At 39.8% G+C, this 15,867-nt stretch overlaps 1 protein-coding gene across 3 annotated transcripts in view; it reads right to left on the reverse strand.

Annotated features, from left to right (window-relative positions):
* Positions 1-15,867, reverse strand: part of gramd4a (GRAM domain containing 4a) — a 65,766-nt gene that overhangs the window by 49,425 nt on the left and 474 nt on the right. For 2 of the 3 annotated variants that reach the window (XM_030045658.1, XM_030045657.1), the window contains exons 1-2: positions 13,679-14,057; positions 5,921-6,134 (exon numbers count right to left, since the gene is read on the reverse strand). In XM_030045658.1, coding sequence (XP_029901518.1) covers positions 5,921-6,134; positions 13,679-13,707 — 243 coding nt within the window. In that variant the 5' untranslated portion in view covers positions 13,708-14,057. Of the gene's footprint in view, positions 1-5,920; positions 6,135-13,678; positions 14,058-15,747; positions 15,793-15,867 lie in introns of those variants that run through there. The other variant, XM_030045659.1, reaches the window with a different exon arrangement.

Genomic DNA, 15,867 nt, shown 5'->3' on the forward strand with positions numbered 1-15,867 from the left:
AAAGGTGTGTCCACATGGAATAGACACAGGTTCAGTGAAGATGTCCAGACAGACAGAGCACAACAGCTGCTCTTCAGACAGGAGAGAGCCAGCTGATGCCATTTCTAGACACACAAAGCAAAAAAAAACGAACCACAAGTCAGTGGAATTAGTACAAATATTGTGAAACATACAATATTACACTTATGACATGTTACTTAGCAATTTACTATTTCACCAGGGAAAAAAATACAACAATCTAGCCAAAGTGATGATAAATACCTGTGTTTATTCAGGAATTAAGTTTTTTTTTACTGGCAAAATCTGTTGACATCTGATGTATTTAAATCCCTCCCGGAAGAATTAAATGCCTCTAAGAATAATTTTAATTGTATTAAAATAGGTTCAAATTAAATTTATACATATTTAAGACGCATGAATCTTCATTTTATTACTGTGTATGGCACAACTGTTACATTTGTTTCGTTGTTGCTTCACTCTGGTGAAACGCACGCTCGGATTGAATGCCATAAACCGCATGCTCAAATTGAATGGGTTGTCTCTGCAGAATTGAATCAAAACAGCACAGCAAAATGGCCTTGGGGAGGACAAGGTCACAAAGCTTATGTGCACTGCAAGTTGTGGAGAAACACTTTGATTTTAAGTCAGCAGCTGCATGCTTAACTGCTGCGGAAAAGCGCAAGAAGATAAATGATATGAGCCAGTAATAGCAAAGTTTTTTTGTTGTTGTTGTTTGTTTATTTTCAAAGACTCTGAATTATATTTTATCTGAGAAAAGCTCTAAAGCGAAAGGAAACTATTTGTGTTCAAGTCGGGAGCGGCACACAATAATTAAAATGCCATGAGCCCGATAGGCCTACATATATTTTTTGTTTGTTTGCAAATCGTTTTTATTGATTTATTTTATCTGAGAATATTTAGGCCTCAAGCTGAAGAAAATTCTTTGTTTAATATTTATTTATTTATGTTTAGAATATTATTATGCATATGAGTCTATTGACGAGACTCATTTTATTTAGGATATAATGTATAAGTAAAGGTAGCAAAGAATATTATTAATCTACATGCTTTGATGATGACATTCTTGGTATAGCCTGTCTATCAATTGCTTTTTAGCTCCATAAACACTGCTAATATTTGACCAGAATTTCTCCTATTTGTGTAGGACACTGAAATCTTTCAGGACACGTGGACTGGCACCAAACCCTGAAATACACTGCCAAACATAGCAAGTAGGGGTGGGCGATATAGCCTTAAAATAATATCATGATATATCAGGGTGTTTTGCACAGAATAATGGCACTGTCTAATGAAGAGGTTGTCTTTTGAACATATTGAAAAAATACATTATATATCTAGCCTACTATTTCTTATTTCATCATTTTAATACTAGTTTATTCTTCTCCTTATTTAGTGTTTTTACTCTATTTTAACCTGCTCATCTTGCTTTTCTTCAGCCATGTTTGTTGTTGTGGTGAGTGAACACTGTGGTCAACACGTTATCACACTACCATATCACTCATATGATAATGATCATGACTTTTTTTTTTCCACGTACAAATTCATACTAGTATTATCATGAGCGATATGATATGGCACAGCCCTAATAGCAAGCACTGACAGTGTAACAGCTGGCATATCCCTGTAATTTCAACTCACCTGTTGTCTGTGTTTTTCTCTCTCTTTGCAGTTGAAGTGATGTCCAGTTTGAGTTCTTTCAAATCATGGAGGTGATTTGTCATAGCACAAAGTTATAAGGCTGTCTCTTCACTTTACTTTCACTTTAATTTCCCTCTACATGAAACTAAGCATGCTCCTCCCCACCCAGCTTGATTTACTGTTAACCCTTCACTGACTTCACTGATGATCTGGCTTTTCACAGGCACAAGGTGTTTTTTTCTCTCTATCTGAACACTCACAGCATGAAACAAGATAAATCAAAACCCTTCACAAAAAAATAATAAAAACTGTCACAACAACAATTAACACATACCATTAACAGTACACTCAAATCAGAGGAGCTTCTCTCACCACAGCACTACAATTTAATGGCCACAATGATTTTAGCTGCTGCTCTCTTCCTAGAAAAGAAACCACATCCTCTGCAGCAGCTTGAACTGTTACCATAGAAAGTATTACTGTTTGTAAGGCTTAGTTGGTACAATTAGAACACATATGTGTTAAGTGATGAGTTTGAGTAGACTGCAAAAATCTGTATGATTAAGAATCAAAATTCCAAATGCATGTGGTCTGACAATCACAGATACTTTTGATGCTGCTGTTTTCTCAAGTTTCACACCATAAGAATGCCAAGGTCAACCATAAGCCATAATGTATGAATCTAGCATGAATCTAGGCCTACAATTTGTCCCTTTAACCTAGTTAGCCAGTTAAATAAAACTTTACAGTGGTAAATCTTGCAGCTCATGAGTTAAAAAGCGCCACCAACGCTGCCAAGAGAGCTGCTTTTGCCCACTGGTTAGTTTATCTATCAAAAACGTCATGACAAACTTCCAAGAAATTGGGAGGACAGATAGGCTTCGGTCCAATGAACAAATAATTAGATCAGAGAGGTGATGTGGATCTGAGATTTACGTCATATATCTGTAGTTCTTTAGCCAGCTGAGACAAGAAACAGAGACTTGGTGCCAAATCCTAAAGGTATGGTTGCGGGGCCAGAAATCAATATAGTAACTTAGAAGGTCAAGTGACAGAAAGGATGACTTCCGGTGTAAAAAAAAAAAAAAAATGTGAATAAAGCATAACTTACAAAAGAAATGTATCATATCACATGCAATTTATCAAGCTGAAAGAGTCATTCTTCATTGTGTAATCATGTTAATCAAGCTTATCTAATTAGGGCTATCTTTCTTCTGGATTTTAACATGCATATTAGTAACTCTGAGTAAAAATGTTGTGTTTTAAAATGCCCACATGAGGGAACTAGTCATTTAACCTGGAGCCCTTTGCTGCAATTATCCTATAAAGGTCTTTTATACTGGGCAGCAAGTGGCATGCTTTAATAATAGATGGATTTTCTATTATTTTACCCATCTACAACATCCAGGTTGGGAAAAAAGGTTAAATCCATTATTGAAAAAGTTACATAATACAGATGTAGGTTGTTTAGCCTTTTTTTGTCAATGTCAATCACATGTTTACATTATTGTTATATATTGATACATTACATTTTACATTATTTACATTATTGTTATATTATGCAAGAGGCTAATTAATCACAAATATGATGGAAATTGCTCATTTTGGCCTATGTCTGGGACTGCATAACATCATCCTGTCTGAAAATCTTTAGAGAGAAGGTGAATGAATAAGAGAGAAGGTGAATGAATAAGAGACAAGGTTTGTGTCAGGCAGTAAGGATGCCACCTGATCTAGCGGGAAAGGTGAGGGGAGGCCAGTGAGGTCACAGGAGTTGTCCTTGTGCGATGATCGACCACCATCTGCACAGTGACACTGCACCTGTTCAGTATGGGCAACGCTGCCTAGTTTGTCAAAAATTCTGACTGCTAGCATGCTGTGGCCCAAGGGCACACCATCTTTCCTCGTCCCTCTTTTTTCTCTGATGAGGAAAATGAAGGCGAAGGCTAGACCCCGGTCATGAGATCTGGTTGTGGACGGCAGAGAGACAGACTTCAACACAGTGCGGGTGTTTTCCAGTCAGCCAGCAGGGAACTATGAAGGGCGCTAAGCAGGGAAGATGAGATTTTCAGCAAGCTGCTGCAGCATTTAGATACAGAACACAACTGTCTGCTTTCTGAAAGAGATAGCGAGAGTGAGCAAGAGCATGACTCTTGAGTGTGTGTGTACGTGTCCCAGCAGGAAAGAGAACCAGCTTGGTCTATTTTGGGGTCTCTGAGTGTGACTCATCAATGCTGTGATGTGGGTGATGCCTTCCCAGTGGGCTGGTAGACACACATGCATGCAAACACACACATACACATACACATACGCAAACAGCAGCTCACATATGCACATGCAAACATTTACATCTTCACACATGCTTGTGCACAAAATTACACGTGCACACAAATACATGCAATCTCTCTAAAGCACACACACACACGTGCGAACACACACACTAGAACACTCAGACACAGACACAGACACAGACACAGGGCACAGACAGCTGGATCACTGATAATAATAAAAGCATGATAAAAAAAAAAAAAAAACAGCACTTCACTCCTGACACATAATGACATATTTTTAAAATGAGAGTTGTTGTCTATATGAAACTGTATGACCCATTATGATATAAGTTAATTTGATATTGGTATACTGAAGGAATGTTTTGATATTAGCACGGCATGAAAATGACTGGTGTCACTTGTGAACTAACTGCCCATTCAAGATCCAACGCAGTAAGCTGAAGGAATAACTTGAATTAATGTGAAGGCAGCTGTGTTTGGCTTTAAAGTTACAGATCACATTTTGTGTCTCAGTATCACTCTTCCAATAGCAGACTTTAGCACAACTTTCAATGCGGTGCAAAAAACTCACAGAAACATACACTTACAACAGGCTCATGACATGCAACATTCACCTAAACTGTCTCTCAGTTGAGAAAAAGAAAAAAGGAGATTCCTTGGGCTCTCTTTCTTTGTGAAAACTGCACAACCAAGTAACTAATCCGATGTTTTTAATCTGGGGATTGAAAAAGAAAACGCATGGTGCACAATAAAGGCAACAAGATTGATGTTTTTTATGTCCTCGACAATGACAAGACAGCTGCAGATTTTATGAGAGCATCTCTGTAATGAAATATCCTGTGTGGGAGGAGGAGAGATTAAAAAACACGAGCTGAATTCTTTCTTATGGTGGGTGTGTTTGCATGTGTGTATGTGTCTGTGTGTGCCCGCGCATTTCCAGAGAGGGTTTTGCCACAGCGGTGCTTTGTACTTCATCACCCCTTCTTTCTCCGTCCAGTGTTTCCTCCCCTCCTTTTTTCCCCTTTCCATCTCTGAATTTAATCTTTCGTTCCTGACTTTCTTCTCTCTCCTTCTTTATAGCTTGCTCTACTTCTCTTTTTCATCCTTTGATCTCTCCTTCTCTCATCTAATTTGTCCATCTCGTCACTCCCTTCTTGACTTCCCTTGGTTTTTTCTTTTCCCTTCCTATCTGCCCCACATTTCAATATTTGAATTTGTCACTGTGACATCGCCCACATTCCACACATTCTCTTGCTTTCTTTATCTTCTTTTCTATCTTTCTCTTCAGTAGCAAAACCAGTAACATTGGAGGTTAGATAAAACAACTATCTGGTGTCATTTTTCAGCCCTTCCACTTTCATTTAACTAGCTAGGGGTGCTGAGACAATGTCAAAAAGATTAAACAAGCCGCTAAAGCTTTCCTCTTTCTCTTATTTATTTTCCCTCCTCTGTGTTTGCATTTCTTTCCTTCCCATCTTTTGTCTCTGTCTTATTCTGGCAATGATGGTGGAGTCACACTAAGGTCAAAGCCTCTCTTTCAGACAGAATAATACATGAGCACAATAAAAAGAAACAAAAAACACTGCCACTTATGTGTGTGAGTGTGTCCTAAGCCAGTCAAGGCTAAATGCTGATATATCAGGTGAAAGCATGAGAACTGCTTGCTTGGTGACAATGATAAACACAAACTGAATGGGAGAAAGGCTGATATATAGAAACAGAGAAATAATCAGAAAAAGGAAGCAGTAGGAAAGGAAGTAAACAAAAATATGACAAGGGGGGAACAGGGAGAAATAAAGTTAAAAAAGATGAAACAAGAAAGTGAAAACTGAAGACATCATTTTCTACTCCCTCCTTAGAGAGTGATCAACCTATTTTCCTACTACATGCAGCCATAAGTCAGAAGACCACCATTTTATGCACACAAACCCATCACACACACACACACACACACACACACACACACTCACAGGGTCTCGCAGTAGATCCTCGGTGTCTCGTAGAGCTGCTCTGGGTTTCAGCTGCATGTCGTCGCTACATTCGTTGTCGGAGGCGGGCGGTGATTCGGCCAGATCCTGGAACTCGTCTCTCGTCCTGGGGCCTCTGAAGCGGATCTTGTCCAGGCGCTTTAGCATGGTCAACACCGCGCACCTGGGCTTTACCTTAACATGGCGGACGGCAACCCTGCAATGACACAAATACAGGGGATACTATATTGTAACAACACAAAATACAGGGGATACTGTATTGTAACAACACAAAATACAGGGGATACTATACTGTAACAACACAACAGCTGTCCCAAGTCTAAGAGAAGCTGTAGTTGTAGTAGTAAAAGTAGTAGTAGTTGCAGTTGTAGTCAAGTTGTAGCCAATACATAATGGCTGCACCTTTTCCTAACACTTCCCAAGCAGAATGGAAACACCAGTATGTTACATCAGGGGCTTTTTCATATTCTGGACCACCAAGTTGACCCCCATCTGAAGTGATTTTGCCCAAGTGACCCTGGTTTGAGTCATGTATTCAGCTGATTAGATGTCATACTTGTACACTGATTATACAGAATTAAAGTGGTCAGATTAAAACATGTTAAAAATTCAAAATAAAATAAAGGTTGTGTGATATTAACACACCATTACTTCCACTAAATAGCTCAATTTGGGGGGCTTAATATACCAAAATAAATAAAATAAAATAAAATAAAATAAAAATAGACAATGCACTAGGGCTAGGCATTATGGACAAACTCATTATATACTTAAATTATATCTTTGAATACCTCAGCATCGATATTGTGAGGATACTATAGGAATAACTATTGGTGTTAGATATCGATATACAGATTTTTGATAATGAGTAATATGGATATGATGACCACGCAGGTGAAGGCAAGTTAAAATTGTATCTTTTTACTGTAATGCAACCTTTAAGTCCAGGAAAAGACAACACCACAATGTCCAAAATCCCAGACAATATCTAGTCTGATATCAATATATTGCCTACCCCTATAATACATAATAGTGAGTTTTACATTGATGTCCTAAATCATATTATTATCATCTTACACATTTCCAAAAAGGTACACCCTGATCTATGTGCATGTAAATTCTCCTTTGCCCTCCATAAATTCTCCCAATGCGTATACATGACAACTGATGCCCTTTTGTGGACACTTTTATTCATAATTACATTACAGGTCCATAAGTGCATTTTTCCAGCATAGGTGGATCAAGTGGGAATCAAAACCCTAGCCCTGGCAGTGTTAGCGCATAGCACTTTCCATCGAGCTAAACAGAGCTGTAACCAGTAACCTTGGTGGTGTTAGACTTATGACAGCCGCCTCCTTTTACTCCTCTCACTAACAGTTGACAGCAGCAGAACTGCTGACCTCATTTGGAGATTTCATTTCCGCAGCAGTAGCGGTGCCAGAGGCAGCGTGAGGCGGGTGGGCGGCTGTGAGGGCTTAATGGTTGTGTTTTAGTATCAGGGGGCAAGCTGTAATGATGACAGAGGGAGCAGGGGGCTGTTTGACTCATCATACAGAGTCACAAGAGTCAACCTGCTGCAGCGTCTCTTCTGCATTCAGCAGCAGTGGCCTGCCTCTGCAGGAGAATTAATCCCACTACTCGAAACCAAAATTAAAAAGATCATATCATTATGGATCAGCAAAAATAAACAAATATAAGACACCTAAAGTCCAACTGTGCAATGTATCATAATGAGTATCCAAATAAAAGCATGTTCCAATCCACAACAGGCACTACAACTGTTATGAGCAATACATCTGCAGGCAAAATATGAAGCAATGAAATTATCCTCACAAGTCTCCTCACTGCCTCCAGTTAACAAATGTTTCCTGCCTCCCTGTCCCTAAAAGAAACAGTTCACTCAAAATACAAAATATATCCCGCACACCTCTAGCACAATCTGCACACTTTGTTAGTTTCTGTGTGATTTGGTCCTCAACAATCTCTCCTGTCATGTCTCCTGGCACCACAATAAAGTTTGTCTGGATTGGTATTCATTTGTGGAGTTCAAACCATCAAAAATTCACACATGAACGGCAACAGCTCACAATGACACCAATTACAGGCATAATCCACAGCCCTCAGGAACTGACTTTGGAAACTATTTCCTACTGAAGAACACTGGAAAACTGTATCATTCTGCCTCTAATTCAGACTCTTTGTGGTGAGCAAGTTTGAGCTCCACAAATGAGTATGCATCCAACTCCATTGAATCAGCGCGCTGGGAGACAAGGCAGATCACAGCAGACTGGAAACCCCTGCCAAATCACACAAACTATCTGGATGGTTTAACTGCACTGGGTGTAAATGGGAAAATATCTTTTTTTTGTTGTTGTATTTTTGATGTTGTTGTTGTTTGTTGTAGTGTGTGAAGTGTTTTTTATGGCCACCCCAAGAAAAAACTGAATTATAGTGCCTACAAAGAGTATTCAATTACCTGATTCTGATACCTTTTAAATGTCTGCCTGAAAATAAATGTAATAAATTGTATTTTCTGCTTGTATAAGATTTCCTTTATGCCATCTCTATGAATGGAAACTTTTGAATGAAGACAGCAACAGTGGGATTACCCTGTAATACTACTGTATGCTTAAGAAGAGGTCATTTCTGATTTGCCCAAATGCAATATGTGCAAACACTAAGCGATGTCAAAATAATCCGCCATTCTGTCTGTCAGCGGAGCGCAGTCACATGAAGTGCGCTAAACATGACCAGCGTTTTTTGACCGCCGTGATTTGTCATTTGGAGAGGGATTAAGTGAGACTCTCCTTGATGTAATCCTGAGAGATTACTTAATCTGCTTGACTGAATGACAGGCTGTCTGCCTGACTGACTAGTTGTCGGACCGATTTCCTGGGTGACTGGTCAACCGATAGAGTGGTTGACTGACTGCTGGGCTGACTGTCTGGATGAATGAATAAATGAATAAAGAGAAAAAGAAAGCCAAAGTTGTACTCTGCAAACTATGGTGGAACAGTATGGTATCAACAATCATTATAATTACAGGTATGTTTGCTTCAGGATTTACAATTTTAGAGGGAATCCAAAATTTGGCATCATAACTTTCAAATTCACCGATAACATGATTAAAACGATGATGATGAAGATGATGTGATCTTTGCTGGGCTCTGCACCAAACATCTTCTTTACGAGGCTAAAATTTATAGGCCAGGGCATATCTGTAGCACCATACGACATAGTTTGTGATGCTATTTGGTCACACAGTTTACCTTCAACAAAAATGCAGCTCCTGCAATTTGAGTATTGCACATATTTTGATAATATTTTGATCAGATGGTTCAGCCCTACCGCAAACACTGAGCAAACTGATTCAGTACTGCTTTATATAAATATACAACACTGAGTCTGACTGGCAGGTAGACAGGCACAGAGGCAGGACAGGCTTTGCACTGGAACTTATATTTCAAAAATAGATCTTTTATGCCCACACACAGACAGCCCACACTCACAGACAGCCATAAGGGAAAAATAAAAGGGCTGAAAGGTGGGTTAACCTTTTTGTTGCTGAAGGGTAAGTGGAAACTCAATGAGTGGCAGGTTAATAAACACCTCCTTCCTCCTGTCAACACATCTGTCACAATGTAACTGTTCTCACACAAAATCCCACCAACAATCTGCTTCACGCTGGCTCACTGAGTCACCACTCAATTTAAACTACCTATAATTTACCAGTCAGGAAATCTAGCCATAATGGCAACATCAGATACAAGAATTGCAAATTCATCCAAGTTGACAAAATAAACAGTGAAAGTAAAGGGGTCCTTTCTACAGTATAAAATCACTTTGGTGATATACTGTCTAATAATCAACCATAATTTGTTTGAATTTGGTGCTCTACGAGAATATTTTACCGTTCCCTCATTGTGTAATCAAACATAAGTTAATATGACATATTTAGTCTGCCTGTTGCCATGCACTTCTCTGCCTCGTTGCAATCCGGTGCGCTACAGGCTATTCAAGGACACAAGATAGCTATTCTGCTCTTTTTCTCTTTTTAAAGGTATTCCTTTCCCTCAGTCTGGAGGCAGATTCAACCCGAACACCGGCTTAAATGGGAGGATGAAAAAAGAGGACAGAAGGAAGAGGAGAAAGGCTTCAGCTCAAAGTCTGATCATTAAACGGCTGTTACTGTGGGAATACAAACATACACCCACATGCACGCCTGCACGCATGCACATGCACACCCACACAGATCTCAGTCCTTATGATTCATTCGCGCTGCTGCATAAAACGTCAAACACACCTCCATTCACTGTTGCGCAGCCATTCAAAATGCAGCAGAGCCAGGGTAGAGCCATTCATGAAACAATAAGGAGGGTGCAAAGATGTGCACACACACCCACAGGCACATAAAACACATCCTAACAAGGTAGTTTGTCAACAATACACACACAGTAAGGGTGATAGAGATTGTTTACCACTGCATACATTAGTCAAGGGTGGGTACCTTTACAAGCCCTGTGTGTATCAGCTGCACAAGCCTAGCATAAGTGAGTGTGTGTATGTGTGTGGGTATGCTTACGTCTGTCGGAGTAATCCCCTGCTAATGACCCATAGTAGCTAGAGGTTACTCTTGGCCATGGGGGTCAGGCTCAGTGTACCAGCCAATCACAACCATTCACGGACATCAGGCTGCTCTCCTAACAGGAAAAACCAGCCAAAATCCCTGACTGTGTGTTTCTCTGAATTTTAAATAGGACAAAAAAAAAAAAAAAAAAAAGAATTTCTTTCCAAAATGACATATGTGCCATCTGAAAACAAAGCTCCTGCTCTGACTGAATAATTTAGAGCACAAAATTACAAGAAAATTATGGTAATTGTAAAAGAACAGTAAGTACTTTAAACCCTTGCTGGACAAAGTAATAACATTTCTACAGACGGGACAGTCTGAATTTTGGACATATTGAACAATCAGTTTCAAATAATGGTTTCATGTCCTCCACAAAATGAGGATATAGCATTTTGGAACAGAATCTGTCAAATGCTCTAGACACCACTCTCAACACAAAGTTTAAATTGTGTCTTAATCAAGTGGAGCTTTGTTTGAGTAGTCTTAGCATATCTGCAGTCAGGTAGCTGCTGTGGCTTAGTAGGCCTAAACATTTCTCATCTTCTTTACCTGGTGGCCTTAATTCCCCACTCTCTGACTGATGATCTGGACACAGTTCACCATATATTAGGTACATTTTTTTTCCATCTGAGCATGTTACTCCATTTATTTGGCTTTTATTAGCCATTGGAAGGCAGGCTAGTAAAATGACTCGCTCTCAGCGGTGAACCAACACACTCTTAGTCTTACACGGTGCTTTAATAAATATTCATGTGCACAGCCCAGCTATCGCCCGTGGCTATCTGTGTCTATAAGGGGATATTGGCATGACAGCCACATGAGAAGAGCAGCTCTCACTGCAATGACATCCTATATCACCGTCACCTACAGCCATGCACATGAAGAGAGGGGAAGGGGAGCATTAGAGAGAAAGAGATATACCTGAGTGTGTGTGTGAGGAACCAGTAACCACTAAAAGAGCTGGAAACATACTACGGTGCACACATAAGGCCAATTTGTGGGTAAGTGAAATTTCTGGGCAGGCAGGTTTTGTTTCAGACTAGCAAAAAGTTGCCAACAACGCCTTGTTCCACAAAAATGACACGCCAGACAGTGTTACAAATTTGGTGGGTGATGAAAACCCAGTTTTCCTTTACAGATGCTCTGTCATCGAGTCGTACTGTATAACACAATGTAAGGGAACCTTATCAACATCATCCACGGTGCTTAATTTCAACAGAATCAAGGCTGAGTACAAGAGATCAGCATAACACACCCACCTGTGGATCTATTCACAACTCCTACAGGTTTGATAGGAATCTAACAGAGAGGGAGGGGGGGGGAGAGAGAGAGAGAGAGAGAGAGAGAGAGAGAGAGAGAGAGAGAGAGGTAGAGAGAGAGATGAACAATGATCTTTAAATGTCTACCACGGTGGACCAGAATACTCTCCTAGGCGAGTTTTGTTATTCAGTTCACTTTACTGCATTCTTAATGAGGAGACAGATGGTCAAAAAGCCCATTATAAAAACCATTAGGCTACAGCCAGTCTGAATAATTACTGTCTGTAATAAAACAAAGCACGCTGTCAGGTGCCACCATAACTTATAGGACCGAAACGAAGTAACTGCTCCTTTCCCTTCTGCTCACCTTGTCAGCTCAGCTCATCATTCTGCAAGTCGACTGGAAAACTCTATTTCCTGGAAAATCTACGCGCTAAATTTGGCTTGAGTTTTTTACGGAGCTGAATTCATTACGAAGATGTCACTGCGTCTCCATCCATTTCTTACAGAGGGGTTATAAGAATAACACACCCACACTTCTTAACTAAAGTTGGAACACAGTCTTGAGCTCAAACAATGTGCGCATAGTTTGACAGCTTGTCAAAAATTTTGGAGGGAAAGGGCATGGTAGGAGCAGCATGAATACACTAATGAACCCACCATCATAATTCTAGTGGCGGAGTGGGCCTTACTCTATGGCCAACATCAATGTGGGCTAAACAAAAATAGAGGGCTATAATATAGGTCATTCAGCATGGTAACTTATTGACTTTCCAGTGACTTTAGAGGTGGTGTTAGCTGTTATATCAAAATAAAGTCAATTCAATGGACTCTATTGGCATGAAATTCAAACCTAACCTACTTATTGCCAAAGTAGTACAGATACACATTTAAAAATGGTGACAACAATTAAAAGATTGGGAAAAGTAGCCTACTTCTTGAAGCAACTAGTAGATAATGTTGTAGTCCAACAATTTAGCTGATGGCAGATGCTTTCTTTTAGATTTTCATTGCTTTGTCCTTGAATTATGACCAGATATAGCCTATATAGCATAATCACACCTTCGTCCAAAAATGAGCTGGATTTTGTCATTTTGGGGGGACGATTTTCAAAGTTGTGGTGGAATGTAGGACCTGTTAGCAAGCTAAAATCATTGTCAAGCACCGCACCGAGAAGTTTGGTGGTCTCATAAACATGTCATTCACAACACACCTGAATGTAAAAGCTAGCAAAACAATACCTAACGTATATGTGTCCGTCTTCCGCTACGGATTATCCTGCGGTTCCCGAGCAGCTGCTGAACAACGTATTTGCTAGGCGACGTACAAGTACTGTATAGCCGGCGCATTGTTATTTAAATTAGCCGTTCTGCGGTCAATTACGTGTTTGTGTGATATTTTATTGTGTCTCAGCCAATCAACACTGAGGACCGGGACTATGTTTTTCAAACTGACAGCCTGCGATAACAACCGTTGACACTTCGACGTTTTAAAATGATTTCAACGGTAAAACGTGAACACCGTGTTTGCTAACACATGATAGTACATTATATTCCGTTAATTTCTGCCGCTGCGGCGGAATGGAGTAACGGTACGAAGTTAGGCCCTGAGTTAACAGTTTTTTTTAAATAAAGCCTCACTCGGTTAGCGGTCGTTTCATGTGTAAAATTATTATGAAGCACAAACACCGTAACCGTTAAAAACCCAGTGACAGGAGTCATTAAATAATCCGCATTTGGAATGACCCTGAACTGCTCACAGACGACAAAAAAAGGCATAACCTATTTTTTTTTTTTAACCCCCCTTCTTTTTACACACATTACCAAGGGTAAAAATAACAAGTTTCCTTACCCAGCACGTAAATCGTAGCAAAGTTTCATGAACACTGAGATTGCCTTTATTCTGCTTTATCCTTCAGTAGGCTACACCTGCTGCTCAGGATATCCAAAAAAGACGCCAGTCCCTCACGCCGAAAGCTGTTCACTTGGTCCAACCATCACAACAATATGCCTCTGTTTTGGTTTTTATGGTGAGCCGTTCACTGTCCTCCTGCTGCGTTCAGTGGTCAGGGCACAAATACAGCATAAATGCCAGTTAGCCCCCCCCCTGGAGAGAAGTGCCCCGGCCAGTGTGTCGTCCACAGCTCGCTGATATACTAGCCTCCCTTCGCCTCTTGTTGATTTCACAGAAACACACAGACAGAGCAGGGCCGAGAAAATTTCGTCAGTGTCAGTTGCTGCTTTCTTAAAGGGGCCGTCGGTGATGCTTCAGAGACAGGATGTGAGCGGAAGCACCGAGGCTGAGGCTTCTCCTTACCACCGCCGTGTGGTCGCCTCAGTTATTATTATCATAATGCACTTCAAATTAAAAAAAAAAAAAAAAAATTAGGTGCGTACACAACGACCTCATTATAGCTTAAAAATAACAATATCATTAATATTCCTTTTGTGTTCGTCCCCTACATGCACTTGTGTCTAATTAGTGAGTTATTGGCCTCAAAGCACTTTGTGGTCTTTTTTTTTCTCTCATAATTTTGAAGTACACGAATGTTAAAAGACCCCAGCTTCATCTACATCATCTTCATTTGTGTGTGTGTGTGTGTGTGTGTGTGTGTGTGTGTGTTTATAGTTGGCCTGTTTATTATTTATTTATTTATTCATTCATTCATTCATTCCCTTACAATATCACACACCTATAATATTTATGTAGTCTGTCTATGGTACTCAGTGGTAAATTTATTGTATGTCCTTCCACCGTCGGCCTATGACTACAATGTTACTGTAAAATCAGTTGTGCTTTCCTTCAAATTCTTCTACTATCCTCAGCTATCTTTCATCATTTAAACTGTAATTGCTATACTACTATAATCATGAACTGACCAGATGAGGAGTCTACTCTCCAAATAGAAAGGTGAGTAAACTGGGTAAACACCCTGTCTTATATAATATTTATCCTATTGTGTCACCACAGTTAGTTTTCCTGGAATTTTCCAGTGTGGACGTGCAGGGTTTCTTAGGGCTGAGTTTATATTTAGCTGACCTTACTGTATTCATTCCCTCTGATATCACTTAACTCTAATATACCTGTAATATTCCTAGACTGCGTCTATGGCAGTCAAAGTGAATTCGAAGGTACTTCATCCCACTTTATTTATTTATTTATTTATTCCCTCACAACATCACGAGCCTATGATATTCATATAATATGTCTGTGTCATTCAGTGGTAAGTTTATTGTATGCACTTTGTTGTTTTTTATCTTCTACAGTTACCCTATGGCTATTATACTGTAAAATGAGTTGTACCATCCTATTTTCATCATTTTCACTGTAATTACTATATGAACGAAGAGTCTACTCTTCAAATAAAAAGGTGGTAAACTGAGTTTAGCTGCTCTCTGCTCACATCTCCACATCACCTCCCCATGGTAACCACAGATCCTTGTGTTGGACTTCTCTTATGCTGTGGGTTGATGTCCAAAAGGTCAAAAGACCTAGGTCTAAGCTTTGTCATCAAACATCCATCCTGCTGAAGTGTCCTTGAACAAGACACTTAAGTTCTAAACCAACTGCAGGGGCCCTGACCTCTGACCTCTGTGTAAAAGGGGCAAGCAAAAAGAACACATTTCTTTATGCGGATCAGTAAAATCTCAGATTATGATTTCAGAATCAAAGCCCCAAGAGGAGAGACAAAATTTACTAAGCCAGAGTCCAAGACTGGGAGCCAGAGCCATGCACCCAAACTCAGAAATGGGTTTTAAAATTTTAATTTCCATATCATACTTGATCTTATGTATCATGATCTTACGTATCATGTGACATGGACTAATAAGTCACTGTGGACAAAATACCTGCCGATAAAACACATTCTGCAGCCCCTAAAAATATTTTACAGAGTAAAGCAAGTGAGTAATACGACTAACCTTTGCATGTTTGTCTCCTGGCAGACTTTTAGATCCTTCCTCCTTCTGCAGATAAGAGAATGAATGAAAACAAGAGGAAGGAGTCCTAATTACATTCCAGGTTATCCGTCTGTTTCGGTG

Source organism: Myripristis murdjan, chromosome 23 (genome assembly GCF_902150065.1).
Source record: "Myripristis murdjan chromosome 23, fMyrMur1.1, whole genome shotgun sequence".
Classification (NCBI taxonomy): Eukaryota; Metazoa; Chordata; class Actinopteri; order Holocentriformes; family Holocentridae; genus Myripristis; species Myripristis murdjan.